At 42.9% G+C, this 22,212-nt stretch overlaps 1 protein-coding gene across 1 annotated transcript in view; it reads right to left on the reverse strand.

Annotated features, from left to right (window-relative positions):
- LOC141786309 (protein TMEPAI-like) overlaps nt 1–22,212 on the reverse strand; it is a 94,939-nt gene that overhangs the window by 16,761 nt on the left and 55,966 nt on the right. The window contains exon 2 of the mRNA XM_074665042.1: nt 10,870–11,024. Coding sequence (XP_074521143.1) covers nt 10,870–11,024 — 155 coding nt within the window. The remainder of the gene's footprint in view (nt 1–10,869; nt 11,025–22,212) is intronic.

Raw genomic sequence — 22,212 nt, forward strand, 5'->3', positions numbered from 1 at the left:
GATTTCTACAACAGATGAAGTTGTAGAGGTTTGAAAACCTGAACAAGATCAGTCTGAAATACCCCCCTTTAACATGCTTGTCAATATGTTAACTAGGGGTAGGAGGAAAAATCATTTCACAATATATCAAGATATTTTGTTTGGCAATATCAAAATCGGGATTCTTCGTCATTTTTTTTTTCGGTTTCTTTTTTTTCAAATTCAAATTCTTTATTTCAGTTTTTGTTTATAACGAGAGGTGGACAAAAAGTTACCGCTTTTCTCCAGCACAGGTAGATATGTTTCTCTCTTACCCATATGATGTGCATTATATGGGGAAAATATGGCTCCATATATTGCAGAAAAGTGCAGGTATGCATGCCCTTCAATCACAAGATCTTATTTTACTCTGTTCACAGGGTCAGAAATGAACTTGCCAAAAATTTTTTTTTAAGTTTTCAGCACCCTCTAGCTGGAACAATCCACAGAAAGACTTGAAACTTTGTAAACTGTGCTCTTTGGATACTTTAAAAAAGACTCTTTAACAATTTGGTGGTAGATTCAACTGTCTACAAGTGTCTTGTCTGATGTAATATGTGGTAATTCCTGGAGGCATTTGCCATATTTCCATGCTGTGTTGGGTATAGTGTGTATTTCTGTCTGTGGTTGCAACTTTGCTGCTGCTGTCTTGGCCAGGACACTCTTGGAAAACAGATTTTTTTAATCTCAATGAGTCTTTTTTTCCTTGTTAAATAAAGGTTCAATGACAAAAGTCTGTAAAGTCACTTCTAATAAACTGTTGCTGATACAGCCTCACTTACTGCATCGACAGGTAGTCCTGCTTGGTTTAGTTAAGCAAGATTAAAAGAAACCATTATGCTCAGAATATCACTTTTAGTTGAAACTCGCACACACATACAACACACAAACCCACGCCCACACACACACACACACACACACACACGCACACACACGCACACACACACACACACACACACACACACACACACACACACACACACACACACACACACACACACACACACACACATAGGATGAGAGGATGAGATGAAACAGGGTGAGTTGCTGGAGAAGAAGGGATAATAGAGAGGATGAGATCATGAGGGGCTGGAAGGAGATACAGAGGGTGAGATGGTAGAGACGATGAGATGTTCCGTTGCTAGGCGCTACCCAAGTAGCTGCCTGTTGCAGCAGCTCTCTCGTCTTTGTCCGTTTCTTGTAATTTTTTTCGTCTCTTTTTCGTAATCTTTGTATTTGGAGTGGATCATCACTTTGTATGGTTCATTGTCGGTCACGGACACCAAACTTTTTGTGGCTTCGGGGATATTTTTGACTACTTTTCTCCTGTGTTTGTCTGGAGATCCCACTTGTAACCATGGCTGCATTGTTTACATGCGAACTCAGCTGTTAGCAGCCTGTAGCATGCCGATGCTAACTAGTGTAGGGCTTGATGATTTCCCTCGAGCTGAGGAGGAGGAGGTGAGGACGACGTGCTGGTTCTCGGATGTGAGCTGGGAGGTGACGACGTGGACCTGTCCTTCCATCCATCGTTGTTGGGAATGTGGGATCTAGCCCCGGGGGATGGACGAGCTAGCTGTGCTAACCCAGCGGCATAGTGCTGTTCACGGACGTGGCTGACGGAGCTGACATCGGACGCCGGCGACACATCGGAGGAGCTTCGCCTGCTGTGAGCAGACAGGATCCAGGAGACAGAGACTGAACAGACTGCTGGGGAGGCTCAGTCCTGGACCCTGTGGCTGGGCTGGAGAGTGGTGGACGAGTGGTGGACGGGATGTCGTCATCTAATTTCTTATGGACCTTTTTGCACTTTCTATACTCTTTCTTACTTTTGTTTTCTTAAATGCTGCTGTGACTCCTGAATTTCCCCTCGGGGATAAATAAAGTATTTTCTATTCTATTCTATTCTATTCTCTATTCTATGTTGGTGAGGATAAGATGATAGAAAGGACGAGATAATTGAGAGGATGAGATGATTGAGAGGGTGAAATGATGGAGAGGATGAGATAATGGAGAGGATAAGATAATGAGGAGGAGGCAGAGATAGAGAAGATATGATAGACAGGATTTGATGATTGGGGTGATAGGATGATGGACAGAATGAGAAGATAAAGAGGATGAGATGACATAAAGGGGGATTTGATGGAGAGGATTTGAGATAATTGAGAGGGTGGGGATAAGGGGGGGGGGGGGTGGAGGGGATTGGACGAATGAGAGGATGAGATGATAGAATGATGAGGCAATAGAGAGGATGAGATGATTGAGACGGTGAGATGAAAGAGAGGATGAGATGATTGGGAGGATGAGATGATTGAGACAGTGGGATGATGGAGAGGATGAGATGATTGGGAGGATGAGATGATTGAGACAGTGGGATAATTGAGAGGATGAGATGATTGAGAGAATAAGATGATTTAGAGAATGAGATGATAAATAGGATGAGATGATGAAGAGGATGGGACAATGAAGAGGTTGAAGTGATAAAGAGAGTGAGATGATGGAGAGGATGCGATAATGGAGAGGGTAGGAAAATGAGGGGGAGGAGGAGATAGATAAGATAAGATAGACAGGATTTGATGATAGAGGTAATACAATGATGGACAGGATGAGAAGATATAGAGGATGAGATGACAAAAAAGGTGAGATGATAGAGAGGATGAGATGATAAAGAGGATGAGATGATTGAGACAGTGGGATGATAGAGAGAATAAGATGATAGAGAGGATGAGATTATAGAGAGGATGAGATGATTAATACAGTGGGATGATGGAGAGGATGAGATCATAGAGAGGATGAGATGATGAGACAGTGGGATGATGGAGAGGATAAGATGATAGAGAGGATGAGATGATTAAAACAGTGGGATGATGGAGAGGATGAGATCATAGAGAGGATGAGATGATTGAGACAGTGGGATGATGGAGAGGATGAGATCATAGAGAGGATGAGATGACAAAAAAGGTGAGATGATAGAGATGATGAGATGATAAAGAGGATGAGATGATTGAGACAGTGGGATGATGGAGAGAATAAGATGATAGAGAGGATGAGATTATAGAGAGGATGAGATGATTAATACAGTGGGATGATGGAGAGGATGAGATCATAGAGAGGATGAGATGATTGAGACAGTGGGATGATGGAGAGGATGAGATCATAGAGAGGATGAGATGATTAATACAGTGTGATGATGGAGAGGATGAGATCATGGAGAGGATGAGATGATAAAGAGGATGAGATGAGAGGATATTTCAAGCTGGACGAATCTTTAATGAGACCACAAACCTTAGTGAGGTGTTTTTTTTTAAATGAGGAAAAAGTGATGAACTTATCAGCAGGTTTCCTACAGCTCAAGGCAAGTTAAATTTAAGACTTTTTAAGACTATTTTAATGCCGTTTGAAATCAAATTTAAGACCAAGTCGACAAAGAACCACAATTGAAACAAACAAAACAAACAAACATAAACACCACATGAATTACCTGGGTTAGACGCAATTTCAAACTGTTTATTTTAAATAAAACATCACTTTTTGGTCCAGTTGAAAACACTTTGAAAAACATAGCAAACAATACATTAAAAGGATGTGTGCGGTACATCCTGGATCCTCAGTAAAAAACTGGCAGATAACTGCTAATTCCAAATATCTATTCTGCTACATTTATGAAGCATTTGCATCATGAAGCATGAAACATGACTTTTTGGTCCAGTGTAAAACTTTCATTTTGAAAAACATAACATTGCTACCAGGGTTTCCGCTATAAAAAAATTGGCACAGGACAACGTGACCGGCAGGTTTTTAATTTACCAGACAAGCGTTTGATTTCCCGGTCAAATATTATCTGAAGTTATTGAGCTTAAATGCTGCAAAGTATTTAAGCAGCTTCTGCGAGTGTGTGTGTGTTTGTGTGTGTGCGTGCGCGTGTGTCTGTGTGTGCATATATTTTTCAAAGGGCCCCACCCTCGCCTGTCAAATTTTGTGCAGACTAAATTTCAATAGAGTGGTAGAGGAATTTATTCAAAGATATGCCCAGAGATCAGGACATATATATAAAGTCTACTCACCTGCAAAGCAAGCCTGTAAAAAAATCTATTCCTGTCATTAAGTGGGGTGTATCTTCGATCAATGTAATCTTTGTCGCTTTACGTGACAAAGCGATTTAAAAACAAATAATTTGGTTCTAGACACATTTGTTCTATATTCAAAGTAAAGATGTATAACAAACTGAGTGGACTGATTATAAAACCCTGCACTGTGCGTCAATGAGTAATGAGGTGTCAAACAGCGGAGTCCTGCGGACAGCTCCCAAATAATGTCAGTTAGGATCCGCACCTCCACAGCGACTATAACATTTGGGCTCTGCAGGGTGATCTGTCACTGCAGGAGTGAATGGCCTCATGGAAGTTATATTTTACAAGTCTTCACATTATTTACCAACGAAATTCATTAAGGCAACTAATTGGTGCTGTTAAGGTGATGCCCTTAAGTTTACATGGATCCTCACGTTTACGTTAAGGGGCAGACTTAAAATGATACGACATACATATAAGAATATATCAAAGCATGTCAATTTATAAAACTTTCTTTTGAAGCATAGGCTGTATCAAATAAAATGAGTGCCATCAACTGACTCAATTGGTTAACTAAAATTAATATTGCACAGCAGAAGCTTCCATTCGGTCCAAAACGACCGACCTTTTCCTCTTCTCGGCAGGAGGCAAGACATCATCTGCTGCAGCCTCCGGGATTTCAGCCTCACCACCATCTTTCTCCTCTGAACTCTTTTGTTTGGTAAAAAAGTATTTAAGTTTCGCCTGTTCCGACATGTGTCTCCCGCTGTATTGTTGTGCTACAAGTTTAGTACCGCCTGAAAAAAAAAAACAACAACAAAAAAAAAAAACACATAGACCAGGCCTATCCATAAAAGATAAGAGGGAATATTTTTCACCGGACATTTTGACTGGTGGAGTCGAAATATGTCGGACTTGGGCTGATTTTACCGGTCAAAGTCTGGTAATTACCGGATAACGGAAATCCAGATTGCTACATTCATGAACAATTTAGTATCTGAGTATAGCATCATAAAAACACACGCCTTGAAAAAACTTGGGATATCTAAGTGTTGGTGTTTACTCTTTTTATAGTATTGGCTTGCAAGTTTTCTTAAGTTCCTCCTCCACTTGTTGCAATTCTGCCATTTTTTCTTTGTATTGCTTCGTTAGCGTGTTTGATTTGGTGATGAGCTGTGCCGTCAGGGTGCAAGCCTTTCCCTCTGCTAATGTGGCGAGCTGATCAGCATCATCCAACACAACCTTTGCCACCTCAGACAGACATTTTTCTTGTTTTTAAGTTTCCTGATGCTCTCCGCAGCTGCCCTGTGGTCCTGAGTTGCACGTACATTCATTTTCTTTTGCTTTTCCTCATCTAGGTATATTCTGTACCTTGACCTAGCTGATGCAACCGAGGACAGCAACTCCACAAACAGTGACATAGTCACATATAAGTGGCTGGGTGACCATTGTGTCTTCATGTATGTTGCATGTTTCAACCTCTTTGTTTATTAAAAAGCCTCGCTCCACTGTTGCCTGGCAGTGGGATAGGAGAAGCAGCTTCTTACAAAACTCCCATAGCTCAGAGTAGCATTTTCCCTGGAAAGCTAGATGAAGGAAGACATCCACTCTTGTCTCAATGGGTTGGTAGAAGGGGAAGGTGTCATTTCTAGCCTCAAGGGACAAGAAATCACAGAACTGCTGTGTAATCACGTCACCTAAAAGACACAATACAAAGGCACAGGCAACATTCAACCAAAAGGCAAACACTTTATTTTACAGTACTAGATAAGAATCAGTCAAATTCATATCAATAATTTGCACATTCCTAACACTTCTTTAGATGCTGTTTACATTATCCCTACATTTAGAGACAGATATCGCAGTGAATGCTTAAAGAAAACTTAAACTGCTCTATTCTCTCATACCGGCTGAGACACCTGACAACTGCTTTTAGTGCAGAAACCTCTGGATGAGATTCCTCATCTTGCCCTGGCAACATTCTGGATCAGAGAACATCTTTCTGGGGTCCAAACAGGTCAGCTGCCTCACAGTGGGATATTATGAGGGGCTCTTTTCTTGTACTTTCTGCAGGATAGCTGCCATCACCTTGATGCAGTCCATCTTAAACTCTAGGACTGTGAGTTCTCCTATCTTTTCCTGTCTCTGAAGTTCCTGACAGGGATAGTGAGAGTAACTTATGTAACAAATAGTATATCAATTTTCTGGATCCTTTTAATATTAAAAATAAATACATGAATGGCTAAATTGAAACACTACCTTCAGGGCTGATTCTGCACCCAAGCCAATGTTCACTTCCTTAGGATCGACCCATTTTTTTTGTCTCCAACATCCAGTCTGGCTAACTGAAATGGATCGATGTCCTGAAGGATCTCCCTCTTAATGAAACGCCTCAAAATACACTGTAAACATAATAGTTAAATATATAACCCGAATAACTGCAACCATATTGCCTTGACAATTTGTCCACACTGCTTTACTCATTTGTTTTCCTCTTTCAGATTTTTTCAACATGATCTTATATAACTGTCACATCATGTACATAATACATACAAACAGTGCTCAGTGGTAGAATAAAATTACCTTCATCAATTCTGCCAAATCATTCCCTAGGAATGGCATCATTGGCTGGTCTGTCTGGTATGTGGTGAGGAAGAGGTTGAAGGTTCTGATGATGGACATGTAGAAATGAAGTTTTGCCATGATGACAGGATCTTTCTGTGCCGCCTCATGGGTGTCAAAAGATGAGCTTCCTGGATTTGGTAGCCTCTTGGTCCTGACTGCATTCATGTACATGGTTACTGAAGGCCACACCTCTAAAGCCCTCTCCACAGCTGGTAGGTTCTCAAGACACTGGTGGCCACAGAATGGCAGTGGAAAATGTGTCGCCTTGGTAAGAACTGTGAAGTCCTCCCTCTTTGCAGGTGTATTATGGAAGAGTGTATGCAAGGCCCTCAGAACCTTGTCCAGCTGCCACACGAGAAAGCCAACTTTGCAAGCATTATGTAAGGTGTGGAGACCACAGCTTCCAACCACAATCAGTTGAACACCACCATACTGCTTTGCCTGTTCTTGCTGCAATAGCTCCAGGAACTTCCAATTTACATTTGGGCCATCCATGGAGACAGACAACAGCTTACGCCTATCCAGGTCCTTGGCACCTTCTTGAGAATGAACAATGTTGAAGCCTATGATGCATATAAAAATCATACTGAATTAATCCGGTAAAGATTTAGCAAACGATAATACAGCTTATTATATTTGTAATGGATGGAAGGCTGACAAGGAAAATGTATTAATATCATTTGACACCCTAATAAGTGGAAGCAGAAGACCAAATACCGTATTTTCTGCACTATAAGGCGCACCTAAAAGCCTTCAATTTTCTCAAAAGCAGACGGTGCGCCTTATAACCCGATGCGCCTTATATATGGATCAATATTGAATAATCATGGCTACCGTGTTCAGGGGGCATGGCTGAAGTAACAGCAGTAAGAGGAATTCTGCTAAGTGCTAATGTTAGCTTGCAGGCTGGCCCAGGCTTCTTCTCTTTTTATTTGTTAGAGCAATACATCGCCCCCCCAAAGGTCTGGCATGTGAACTGATCTCTGGAAACTGTTTTTGTGGACGGCAGAAATGGCTTTGTCTTTACAGCGCACGGCACAGAAAATAGTTGGATAGGAAAATGTGCAGCTCTGTCTGGATGTAGCCTGAGTTTGACTGACTTATCTGACTGTTTTGTTGACATAATGCAACCCCAGCCACTACTGTAGCTTCTATTCTATGCGCCTTATAATGCGGTGCGCCCTATATATGAAAACAGTTTTCAAATAGGCCATTCATTGAAGGTCCGACTAATACTCCGAAGCGCCTTATAGTGCCGCAAATATGGTAAGCAAGATTCATACAATATAATGTGATCCAATACAACAGCCATAACTTCTACCTTTACGAATATAATTATGTTAAGTTTTGATAGACATTTTCATAAAATATTATAAACTTTAAGTTATTTGAGTCAATACATTTATTATTACGTATTATACAGTAGTACCACTGAGGCAAGGAAAAATGCAACAAAGGTAAAATGAAAACATCAACTTTTATTTAAGAATGTTTGCTATAAAGTGAAATTTTATGAACATGTCAATGACTAAGAGCCTAGAAACTGTGGCCTTTCAAAATAAAGTGCTCCTGTGGCTCAACTTGCCCCGGGTCAGGGGAAAGTTAAGCCAAGTCTGTCGGTAAGTTGACCATGTGACTTCATAACTTTAAATCTGAGAATTATTAAAAGATAATCTATTATTGTCAAAAGAGTCAGTTCACAAGAGATTGTTCGTTTCACAAAAAGTCACATTTATTTTCTTAAACCTAACTTAAACAACCTACAAAAAAAATTCAGTAATTCAAAATTGTTAATGCCATAAATGGACACATTTTGCAGATATGAAGTAAAATGAGAGCCAGCCAAGCTTTGAACGACATATAAAAACAACATCAGTTCTTGGCAGAAAGAAAGTTTTACAAGTTCAGACTTGCTGAAACAATAAAGTTTTAACATCCCTCTTCTATATTTACCTGTGCAGGGATCTGATCCACTTTTCACTCATTCACTATTGTTGTGCTACAAGTTTAGTATCGCCTGAAAAAAAAACAACAACAACAAAAAAAAAAAAACACATAGACCAGGCCTATCCATAAAAGATAAGAGGGAATATTTTTCACCGGACATTTTGACTGGTGGAGTCGAAATATGTCGGACTTGGGCTGATTTAACCGGTCAAAGTCTGGTAATTACCGGATAACGGAAACCCAGATTGCTACATTCATGAACAATTTAGTATCCGAGTATAGCATCATAAAAACACACGCCTTGAAAAAACTTGGGATATCTAAGTGTTGGTGTTTAGTCTTTTTATAGTATTGGCTTGCAAGTTTTCTTAAGTTCCTCCTCCACTTGTTGCAATTCTGCCCTTTTTTTTTTTGTATTGCTAAATAACAAATAAGTATAATACATTTTAGATTAGGATATTTGGGTTTGATAAAAAGCTCAATAATCTAAAAAAATATTCTGACACATGAAAAAGAGTTTTTTTTGTGTTAAAGTGCCAACTTTTATGCCAGGTGCTCCTCTTCAACAGAGGCAGAAAGAAATGATCAGGACTTTCTTAATTTAGGGCCGCATAACAAAAATTTGTTAACTGTTTCCCAGAAACAGGGGGTGGGTCAACTTACCCACTGTCTCAGTTTACCCCACTCTCCCCTACAGTATATTTTAAGTTTTGGACACTATGTTTACATGCAGGAGATAGGTAGGTGGCTGCCTACTTACTTTGAAATGGCGTAGTAAATCCTGGGCTGTTCCATGTCCCATAAACTGTGACCCCGCATATCTTGACTGGACTTGATCTTCGCACCAATAGTGGACATGTAGATCAAGCTGTTTTGTTTTGTGGTCTGGTTGAGGTTCTCATTGAACATTAAAACAAATACATCCTTGTTAGCCTCCGCTACAAGCTGCTCCAAAATGTACGGGGCTAATCCAAACTTGCTGATGTAGGCCGTCTTGTCAGAACCACATGCGAACGAGTGGGCAATGTCAGAGTCGGGGAACATTGTACGGAATTAGTCTCCAACTTCCTCATTTGACTTGAATGATTGGTGTTTCGTCACGGCGTTCAAAGACCACAGAACCTCCGCTTTCAGCGTAGGCATACTGCCAAACATCCGGAGATGTGGTGCTGCTGAGGTCCCGGTTGTCATCGTCGGGTGGGGGCACGATGGAACTGGGAAATACATGGCGTCCTTTAGCAGCTCAATTCTGAAGTTTTGTGTTTTGTGCTTTGCGTGTGTGACTCCAATGCCCTGACTCCCATCGTGGCAAGTCTGAAAAAACTCTTTCAAACAATACACCGTGCCTCGTAGACATTGCCTGGTACTGCTTTAAGCCATGATGAAAAACGTTCTTTGGACAGCCAGTTCTCATTGAATTTACACTTTCCCATGTGATCCAAAGTGACCACTATCCGAAGTTGCGGTGTTGGGTAACCAAGACATGTGTCTGTTCTAAAAGAATCGGGTGCAACAACATCACCGTTTTATTAGTTCCGCTATTGTGATTCCGCCATGTAGCCACGAGAGTAAATCGGTGAATTATTTTTGAAAAATAGATAAATGTTACTCAATTTTTTTTTAGTTCAAACTAACATAGATCTTACTAATGTGTTCACATTTTTAGGACTTTTGAAAATTAGATTTAAGACATTTTAATGACAATTATGGCCTTGTTTTTAGGATAATGAATTCAATGTCATTTAAGACTTTTTAAGGATCCGCGGGAACCCTGTTATCACTTTACACTGCTGATCAGATACATCTAGAAAGGCTAGTTACTAAAGCAGTGTGTGTGTGTGTGTGTGTGTGTGTGTGTGTTTGAGCTTGCTTGTGTGTGTATGCTTGTTTGTCCCAAAGTGTATGTCAGTATGGGGGCGGAGCTTCTGCTGTCTAGACAGCACTGTAGTAAATTAAACATCAAGGCCTACCAGAGTCTTGCTCTTAAGACATGGAATCTGCAAATTCCCCTCCCAGACTGGAGCTGCTGCCTCAGAAAGTGGGACAGACTCAGGTTGGGATGAATGGAATCAATTAGCTCTGTGACACCTCAATGACAACTGCAACCATGAAGAAAGCCACTGTCACATGAGCAGGCAGGACATTCAGCGTGAGGACACACACAAACACACAAACACGCACACACGCACGCACACACACGCGCACTGACCTGCTGCAGGGCGTGCTCGTGCCTGTGGGCCTGGCTCTGCCGTGTGATGAAGGACCAGGTGGAGAGCTTGTAGTGGTTGAGCAGGCAGATGATCACCACCACCATTACTGTCATCACCACGATGATGATGACGATCTGAACAAACTCCAGTTCAGCTGCACAAACACAGAGAAGAATGAGAGAGGGCGTCAGCATCAGACCTGTGGACCCCAGAGAGGCCTACTGTAGTCATCCTGTGGAGGTTCTCAGCTTCTCCGTGTGAGCCCAGCCGGAGGCCAGCTCAAACAGAGGAGGTGGAGCATCCTTACAGAGCTGCTCTCTTTTCTGTGGGACACAGAAAAGCAGAGTGAACCCTGACAGTCAGCCTGGCATGTAGACCTCCTTTGAAAACAGTCTTCATCCTCCTCCTCAGCTCGGCTTACATTGATGGGATCACTCCCTGTGTTCTGCGGCCATCTGATCTCATCTGCCTGAGGTCTCTAAACTGTGATGACAACAGCTGGAGAAGCTTCACCTCTGGGTGGCTTACTATTAATGAACAAGACATATGTCAAAAACTCCACTTTCTGTGGGAAGTCTGTTTCATGTGAAGTTTTCAGTGAATGTTTGATGATTTTTTTATGAGTTTCCTCTGTTTTTTTTTCTTTTGTCCATAGATTTTTTAAAAGATTGAATCCACTTCCTGTTATGTGAGAGTCCTGAAGGTTACAGTCAGAGATGATGACTTATTATTGAGATGTAAGCACTGTATGACGGTCTCCTGTATGAGCAGCACTCTGCTGAGGAGTTATACTTCATGTTGACCAGCAGAGAGCAGCAAATGGTTAACTCTCACACACACCCTGTGTGGCACAAAGTGTAGACATGAGGCATCAGAGAGTGAGAGGCCATAAGAAAGCTTCCAGTCACAGAGAAGGCTCAGAGCTGTGTCCCAGCATACAGTGACTGTGCTGTTAAGACACTGAATAACTGTGGCGTGACCCTCCCAACACACACACACACACACACACACACACACACACCTACACACACACACCTACACACACACACACACACACACACACACACACACACACACACACACACACACACACACACACGCACCTACATACACACACACACCAGTATCTGACTGGTGTGGTATGACCTCCTAGATCAGGTCACGACAGGGAAACAATGGCCGCTGCCTTCCAGTCACGTCAGCTCGTGGTCTCTTGTTCATTGTTTTTCTTTTTCTCTAAACTCTTCCTGCCTTTCATTACTTCTCTCCCACCTCCTCCCTTCCTCTGTGCCCTTCATTGTCTCTCACTCTCTTCCTCTGTGCCCCTGTCTTTTCCCTGGCTTAGTCTGCAGTCTGAGACTCTTTTGTTGAACTTGTACTGAGCTGAAGTCTTGACCTTGTCTAGTCCTGGCACACAGTCTAACCTCTGACTCACACTCTTACTCACTGCTGGACACAAACTTACTTTGTGAGTGTGTATGCAGTGTCTGTCTGTGCTCATACAGTGTGTGCCCTTGTGTGTGTGTCCTCTGGAAGAACAATGAACACAGCTATTTGAGCTACAATAGCCCAATTCTGGCAGACAACTCCTCCACAAAGCACTGTGCAATTTCTAGAAAATATTACCCACAATGCAGCTGGGCCATTTTAGGTAAAAAGTTCACCATGAGACTAAAAACACTCTTACAGAGGTAAGATTTAAAGATCATCAACTAGGGGTGGGCGTTATACGGGTGTCATCACGGTCACTGATATCATATGTTGCCACAAAATAAATTTTGGAATACCGTAATTACCGCAGTAAAGCTGGCTAGTTACTAAAGCAGTGTGTGTGCGTGCGTGTGTGTGTGTGTGTGTGTGTGTGTGTGTGTGTGTGTGTGTACACATAATTTAGTCCAACTAGTGGTTAATCTATGTGGGAGATTTATGTCTCCCAATGTGACAAGACACTTTTCTGCAACAGCCATTCAGTAAATACACTTTGGAGGCCAGTAGCTCCGAGTCAGTGACGTAAAGAAGTAAACATTTACCGCTGTGCAGAAAGCAAAACAGCTGGTGTGCATGATGATGGCTACCTTGTTTTAGGCTGTACATCACTATAGGTAAGAGTCTATGGTCAAACCTCAAAACCTAAAATGTGATACAACCATTTTTTAACAAAAGTAGTGACATGAAAATAAACATTTTGAAGCAAACTCAAAGTCTGCGTAGTGCGGCTAAATTACGGATTTTTACGGTCTAAGGAGCTTCATAGCCTCATAGCATCAAAAGCAATTAATTTCTCGATTATTTTTGTTATCAATAAAATACTAGGGGTGTAAATCACCAGTTTCATGACGATACGATACAGATTCTTTGGACAACGATATGATGTTGCCGATATCACAAAGTCTGCCTCAATCTCCACCAATCTGTTGTTGGTTGCACTCATACCAAGAGCCACACATTGGACCTGGTCATTAATGACTCCATCCACATCTCAGACCTTCAAATCCAGGACATTGGCATTTCAGACCACCACGCAGTCACCTTCAAGATCCCTCTTCCCTTTCCCCTCACCAAACCACAACGCCTTATTTCCTTCAGGAACCTCAGAAAAATTGACTCCACCTCCCTCAGCCAACATCTCCAGTTCCTTCCTCCCCTCCTAACACATCAGTCACCGACATTACCACAACTATAACCATCAGGCTCTACTTGACTTTCATGCACCACTGAAAACAAGGACAGTCACCTTCACCCGCTCTGCCCCCTGGTTCACAGAGGAACCGAAACACTTAAAAGGGACTGGTTCCGTCCCAACACATGACATTGCACCCACCACACAACTGTCTCACTTTTACCCCACAGTGCAGCAGGAGGTCGAGAAAATTGTCAGTAAATCTAAAACGTCCACATGATCCCTCGACCCCCTCCCCTCCCCCCTGCTTAAAGCTCCTCGCCACTCCATCAGTCAGCTGATTACAAACATCATCAATCTCTCCCTTCATACCGCCAATGTTCCAGTCCGTCTCAAAACAGTAGTCATCAAGCCCCTCCTCAAAAAACCCACTCTTGATCCTGAACCTCTGTCGAATTACAGACCTATTTCCAACCTCCCCTTCATCTACAAAACTCTTGAAAGAATTGTCTCCATCCAACTTCATGACCATCTTAAATGAAACGATATGATAAATTTCAAACTGGTTTTCACCCCACTCAAAGCACAGAGACAGCTCTCACCAAAGCCACAAATGTCCTCTTGATGACCTCTGACTCCAGCTCCACCTCCCTCCTCATCCTTCTCGACCTCTCTGCTGCATTTGATACTGTAGATCACCACATCCTCCTTCACCGCCTCCAACACAACATTGGTATCTCTGGCTAAAGGCTAAAAAACAACCACACGCTGAAAGATGCCTGCAGGCCAAGGGACAATGAAAAGCTGAGGGACAACTACAGACTGAGGGGAAACTACAGGCTAAGGGACAGCCCAGGCTGAGGAACAATTAAAGACTTAGGAACAACCAAATGCTGAGGGACAATGTAAAGCTGAGTGACATCTACAGACTGAGGGGAAACTACAGGCTAAGGGACAGCCCAGGCCGAGGAACAACCAAAGACTGAGGAACAATCAAAGGCTGAGGGACAACTATAGGCTGAGGAACAACAACAGACTGAGGGGAAACTACAGGCTAAGGGACAGCCCAGGCCAAGGAACAACCAAATGCTGAGGAACAACCAAATGCTGAGGGACAATGACAAGCTGAGGGACAACTACAGACTGAGGGGAAACTACAGGCTAAGGGACAGCCCAGGCCGAGGAACAACCAAAGACTGAGGAACAATCAAATGCTGAGGGACAATGACAAGCTGAGGGACAACTACAGACTGAGGGGAAACTACAGGCTAAGGGACAGCCCAGGCCGAGGAACAACCAAAGACTGAGGAACAATCAAATGCTGAGGGACAATGACAAGCTGAGGGACAACTACAGACTGAGGGGAAACTACAGGCTAAGGGACAGCCCAGGCCGAGGAACAACCAAAGACTGAGGAACAATCAAAGGCTGAGGGACAACAACAGACTGAGGGGAAACTACAGGCTAAGGGACAGCCCAGGCCAAGGAACAACCAAAGACTGAGGAACAACCGAATGCTGAGGGACAATGACAAGCTGAGGGACAACTACAGACTGAGGGGAAACTACAGGCTATGGGACAGCCCAGGCTGAGGAACAATTAAAGACTGAGGAACAACCAAAGGCTGAGGGACAACTATAGGCTGAGGAACAACAACAGACTGAGGGGAAACTACAAGTCAAAGGAAAACCACAAGCTGAGGGACAAAAGCCGGAAGTATAAGTTATTGTCCTACAGGCTGAGGAAAACCACGGGCTGAGGGACAATGTCATGTTAAGGAACAACCAAAGGCTAATAAAAAAAACTACAGGCTGAGATACACCCCAGACTGAGGAACAACAACAGGCTGAGGGAAAACCAAAGCTTTATGGATAATATTAAGATGAGACACAACCACAGGCTGAGGAGCATCAAAAGCAAAAGGAAAACTAAAGGCTCAGGGGAAAACCATAAGCTGAGTATCAACCACAGGCCAAGGGACAACGACAAGCTGAGGGACGACCACAAGCTGAGGGACGACCACAAGCTGAGGGACGACCACAAGCTGAGGGACGACCACAAGCTAAGCGTCAACCTTGTACTGCCTTTCCCAAAGTTTGGCAGTCAGGTTGAATTTGCGTGTATTATGCCAAATATGACAAGTACCTATGCAGAGAACCCTGTGGCCAGCACGGTTGGCACCAGACCTGTATTGGTGTGGAATTGAATATCCAAGCTCTGATATGTATAGAAAACTCAGACTCAAAGTCAATGAGCCACCAAACTCATATGACACCTAAAATGCTATGAAATGTTAAGACAATCTCACCAGCCTCTGAGACAAAAGACAATCACCTCTGTGACATAAACATTGCTGATCACAAGGATGATACAGTGCAACAAGCCCTCTGGCAATGCAATGACAACAATGCATGTGCTCTAGCTCTTTTACACAAAAAAAGAGTTGAAGATTCCTGGTGACTGTTGAGTGTGTCAAGCTCTAGCAACTAGATGGCAAGCTAAACCTCTGACAGCAAATGCTGTTTTGCTTGGCCACATGAAAGAACCTTGAGGCAGAGAAGATCACACACTGTACCTCTGGGAATGATGTTTGTAGTTGCTGGAAAACAAGTCAGGAACAATATCTTTGTTGTTTCACAGCTAAATATCATCTTTATTGATTCTTATCAACCCCTATGGGTTGAATGGTCTTTGAAGTTCCTCTACAGCAGGGATGTCAAACTCGTGCCATGGAGGGCCAAAAGGGTACAGGTTTTCCTCCCAACCAAGCACTCCACCAGCTGATTCCACTGATTACCTCACCTTCAAGCAGAGAGCAGGGACTAATCAGTGAAATCACCTGGTGAAGTTTTTGGTTGAAAAGAAAACCTGCAGCCTCTTGGCCCTCCATGGCACGAGTTTGACATCCCTGCTCTACAGGATGCAAACATTTTTGTTTTTTCATCAACATCATCATGTCCTTTGTTTCCAGGCCAGTCAATTTGTCAAACTAGAATATTTATGAACACCACAGTAGTGACCGATTGTTCATGTAAATGTTAACAATGCAGATCAAAGTTCATTTTCATTTCACATTCCTGAACCCCATAATTGCCCCAGCTCAGACTCTGATGATGATATATTGATCAAAGTGCTTTTTGAATTTTTGGTTGTTTTGTTTAGTTTAGTTTTTATTAATTTGCTACATATCACTAGCTGACAGCGCTCACTCACCAGGACACCTGCTCCGGTCTCCTCTGGGTCTCCTCGCACCACAACTCCACTGCTCTCTTACAGCCGTAATTCCTCCTAATCATGCCCTGTTCCCATTCTCCATCTTTCTTAACAGGCTCATAATTATGAACCTGAGGACCATCATATGGATAGGAATTGAGATTTTCTTCCTCATTATTGACAGGAGTGGCAGTCAGATCCATGTTTATTAATGTTAAACAGAGGCAGAGGCTGCGGGACTCCCAAATGTGACATCACGTTCAAATGCCGGCTTTTAACGCGGAAGTCCAAATACCCGTACTAAAACATCTCCAGGAGACACTCTAGTTTATTAACTTGGGAATTTCTTTCAGGACTTTTTTTTAAAGTTATTTCCTATGAATTTCTTGACAGTTGTCTTTAACCTGCAATATGCCCTTTAAGAGATAAACTTAATTCACTTAATTTTTTCAAGTTAAGTGTATGAAACACTACATCTGACTTTTATTATTTCAAAAAAAAAAAAAAAAATAGAAAAGCTGTTTTCACTCAAATAGTTAACTGGGTAGAATATCACAATCTCAATATTGTGAAAATATTGTATCGTGAACGAAGAATTGTGGTGTGTATCATGTCGTAAGGCTTTTTGCCAATACTCACCCCACAGGAAAGTCTGTTCACTTAGATCAGCTCAGAGTGAGACTAAAACTGACTGAGCCTGGGTTCTAAGTCAGAGTCTGACAGTAGTGTTCTCCATGAGCTCTACACCTGTTTCTGACTGCTGCCTGACAGACACACAGACAGAAACAGGAAGAGAGAGACTGACAGATAGAGAAACAGAAAGACAGACTGAGGGACGGAGACAGAGACATATTTTCTTTCTATAACTCTCTGGTTCCTCTCCTGGAGCCTGAGGAGATCCAGCCCAGCTAGAAGCCTGCAGAGTTCACAGCCTGCTGCCCATCACACCAATCTACCCCCGCCACACACACACACACACACACACACACACACACACACACACACACACAGTCCTCCTTCGACACACACAGACGCACACAGCCCTGTCTGCTGCCACTGTCGTTGCCATAGTAACCCTTGGGCACGGTGCCTTGATCAACAAGGCCTGGAGCTGCTGGGGGGCCATGGTAGCGACCTGCCTGGCAAACACACACACACACACACACACACACACACACACACACACACACACACACACACCACACACACGCACGCACGCACAATGGTGCCACAGTAAATGATAAAAGGAGGCAAGGATAGAGAGGAGTAAACACACACATAGATGAGGGGAGATAAGGGGACAGAAAGAGTAAGAGGAAACAGAGGTATAGAGGAGAGCTTTACACACAATCACACACACACACACACACACACACACACACACACACACACACACACACACACACACACACACACACACACCCACACACACACACACACACACACCCACCCACACACACACACACACACACACACACACACACGCACACACACACACCAAAGAAAGAAGGCTCAAAATGCTCTCTCTCCTGGGGGCAGTGCACTGTTACGTTTAGACGGCTGGTTTCAGCAACAGTCTCCTTTACCACAGAGTGTTTTTGAGTGCATGTGTCTATGCGTGTGTGTTAGTGTGACACAGCATGTAGCAGATATGATCCTAGTTGCAGCATCCACTCCTCTGTCATATTCAGTCTCTCCATGGAAACAAATGAACTAGTTTAGTGCAGCTTAACCCTGAGGAGTGTGTGTGTGTGTGTGTGTGTGTGTGTGTGTGTGTGTGTGTGTGTGTGTGTGTGTGTGTGTGTGTGTGTGTGTGTGTGTGTGTGTGTGTGTGTTTTGGATGAGTATCTCTGAGACATGAAGGTAATGCAGAAAGTAAGCAACGGGACTAGGAGAAAAAGGAAAAGATAGCGGAAGACGGGACATAAAGGGAGGAAAAAGAAGAGATGGAGAACATAAGGAAAAAGTCAAAGATAGAGGAAGATACACAAACATACACAGACAGACACAGACACACAGACACAGACACACACACACACACACACACACACACACACACACACACACACACACACACACACACACACACTGACAGAGCGAGAGAAAGGTGCCAGACATGCCACAGGGACTCAGGGCAACAAGAAAACTAACAATTACAGCTCTGTCTCTTTGCTCCTCTCTCCCTCTCTCCATCCATCCATCCATTCCTTCTTCTCACTCACAGCACTGAAGACCCACACAGCTCCAGGCCTTGTTGATCTGTGCCTCACCACTCAGACTAAATGGATTAAAAAGCCGGACTGTTAGAACATGGCTATTTGGATGTGGAGCTGTGGAGCCGTGGGTCAGAAACATTGGTCCTGCATTCTCCTAATGCTTTTTTCACTGGGCAGCAGGAGAGATGTAGCTCCACGGAGCAAACACACATGGAGGCTGAGCTGGAGGAACTTACCTGGCTTTGGCTCATGCCTGTAAGAGTTTGGCACCTGTAATGGTTCCTGTACCTGTGCAACTACCACAGCTCTGGGAATTCAACACCATAGAGTCTGTTGAGGCCCAAAGCATGAGCAGGTAGGAGGATCAGGCTTGGTGTGCACAGCTCTGAGCAGTGTAGAAGGCCAGTGCTAACACTTAAGCATCATGTGAGCTGTGTCCTGGTGCTTCTCCTCTGTCTGATGACAGGAACAGCTCAGGTCAGATGGTGAGTATTTGTGAGCTTTACCTTATCACAGATTGGTGGATGGAGTGTAATCTGTCAGCCAAGCAGAAAACAGCAATGTTGTTATTGTCTGCTGACTTAGCAACATCGTCAGAAGCCATGATAACTTTATGATGTGTCATAAAAATGTCAGCATGAAGCTTTTGCGTGAGTCTGAAGACATTTATCCATCTCTGCTTTGACAGTCTTGTGACAGCTGTGCTTGGCGGAGTTGATCAGCTGCACTCATGGCTGGCGCTCAGCTACAGATCCAAAGAACCAGCACGTTAGGAACACTATGTAATGTTAGCCCACTAACTCTGCCATCAACAGATTTACACTGATTTTAAACCAATCAACTTTAAAGGTGCACTTTGCTCCCTTTAAATCCAATTAAATTCTATGTACATCACAAACCATTTTTTCCTCTCACTGCTGTTTCAGATAACCCTTATTTCAGCCTCTGTCTGAATCACTAGGTTTAGCTTTTTTTTTCTTCAGAGAAACAACTCTGGGCAATTTCTGTGCAGTTTACTCTAGGTTTTATTTATTTATTGTGCTTTTTTTCTCAATGTTTACATTTGCAAAAAAATGTCATTTTTTTTAATTTTATTTCCAAAGAACGAACTTTAATTCAAGCAATTCATAGTTGGGTTTCAGAAATAGAGGCAGAGTGAGTGCTCTGAATTTGTTTTTTGTTTGGTTTTAAAAGCAGAGTAGTTGGAGTGAGCGATCTCACTGCTATACACAATCTTTAGGGTTAATGATCATTAGTGCGTCTTGTGTTAAGTTCAGCTCAACAGCTGACTTCACCACATTGTTCATGTGTTCCGCACATGCTGTGAGGACAGCACACTGTGGAGAACAGAGGGAGCATTCTCTAAAGTCCAGAAACAGCTGAGCAGCCTTTCCTACGCTGCATGTTGCTTGAGGATGTAATCATTTTTTCAGAATTTAATAATCCATCCATACTCATACATAACATAATCCCGTTTGATCAATAATTCATTTTTTCACCACCCCTACTCCATATTTCCTCTGACTCTACGGAAGGTACATTATGGCCACCTCAACAAGCTCCTTCCCACGTTTTCTCTGGATAAAGATGGGTCAGTGAATGCTTAGGGGGGGCCATCATGATGACATTCAATGCTGGGTGGGCAATAAATCCCTGCTGAGGACTTGGTAGCCATATCATCTCCTTCTGCATGAATATAAAATGAAGGAAGAGAAGCAAAGCCAGCACTCTGTGATAACAGATCATGAATATTACCGTAAAATCTAATATTTTCAATATTCCAATGCTGTAATATTCACGACCAGCACAAGAACAGGGAGGGAGCATTGTTGAACTATTCATTCAGCTGGGGAGGTGGCTGAAGCACCGCTGGCTCAACAAGCTGCTACACACACACCAAACCCCAGAACCCCCACGCAGGCTCAGGTGTGTGTGTGTGTGTGTATGTGTGAGTGTGTACATTATCTGAGCCAGACAGACAGGATAGTGTCTAGACCGTCCCCCCCTGCCTCCCTCCCATAAACCCAGACTGCAGGGTCAGACTAATGTCAGGGTTAAAGTGTGTGCATGTCTGCACGAAAGCAACGGCCACTGTGAGTGGGTGTGGGGGCAAACACTAACAGGGTTAGACCAAAATCCTGTGTGTGTGTGTGTGTGTGTGTGTGTGTGTGTGTGTGTGTGTGTACTGTAATACTGCCGGTCAGTAATATTACACAGCAACCAGTGACTTCCTTTGTCTGAAGCAGGAACACTCTGGTTCTGAGGCTGCTACAGTTAGCTTAGCTTGGCTTATACCTGCTACATGACTCAACAATGAGCCTCTGAGGAGATATTGAGACACCATGAACACAGCACAGGTTAGGTAAGAGTAAGGGTTAAGGTTTAAGGTTAACATTTAGTCTTTAGTCTGGGTATACCAAGTTCAACACGCAGCTGGCATCACAACAGTGCTGCCGAAAGCAAAGGGCCAAGTTCCACCAGATCCGCCTCCAGTCTGTTTCTGGACTGTCACAGCTCACTCAGCATCAAATGGCACAGAGCACATCCAGCAGGACAGGCAGTAGATCAGTAAAAACAACATCTGGTTGATTTTATTTTGAAAATCAATAAGATGTTTGAATGACACTGGATTAGGGTTGTGCCAAATCATACTGTCTATAAAAATACCGGTAGGGATGGGTACCTTTCACATTCTAAAAGGATACGGTACCAATGCCTGGTACCTGGCAATCAGTACCGGTACTCAACGGAACTAATTTTTGGTACTTTTTTGTGTTTATGTGGTTAAAAACATTTATTTATTTGTTTTACAAATTGTTTGATAATAAAATGACAATTCTTTTCAATTTAACATGTTTATGTCTCATTATATAAACTTATTATGCTATGTTCATGTCCAGCATGGAAAATCGCCTACTCTTCCACTCCCTCAAAGTCACAAGGATGCATTTAGGTACCTAAACACAGTACCTTTTGATTTTACGTGAATTGCTACCCGATACTTTTGACAGGATTCGGTCGGTACCTTTAAAAGTACCTTATTCGGTACCCATCCCTAAATACCGGTATAATTTTTTTAACAATATAAATTTGTGGTTTGGTGGTATTTACAGTACAGAGACACAACAATGTATAATGCTCCCTGCTGTGTACAAAACAACAATGGCTAAGAGCGAAAGTAGCATCAAATTCATCCTCACATGAGAAATTAGAGGAGCTACCTCAGAGATGTGGAGGTGGTTTGGCTGACCAAAGATCAGACACGCAGCAAAACACATTAAAAGCAAAATGTG

This window comes from Halichoeres trimaculatus, unplaced genomic scaffold (assembly GCF_033239565.1).
Source record: "Halichoeres trimaculatus isolate MK-OKI-2021-1 unplaced genomic scaffold, fHalTri1.1 fHalTri1_scaffold_25, whole genome shotgun sequence".
NCBI lineage: Eukaryota > Metazoa > Chordata > Actinopteri > Labriformes > Labridae > Halichoeres > Halichoeres trimaculatus.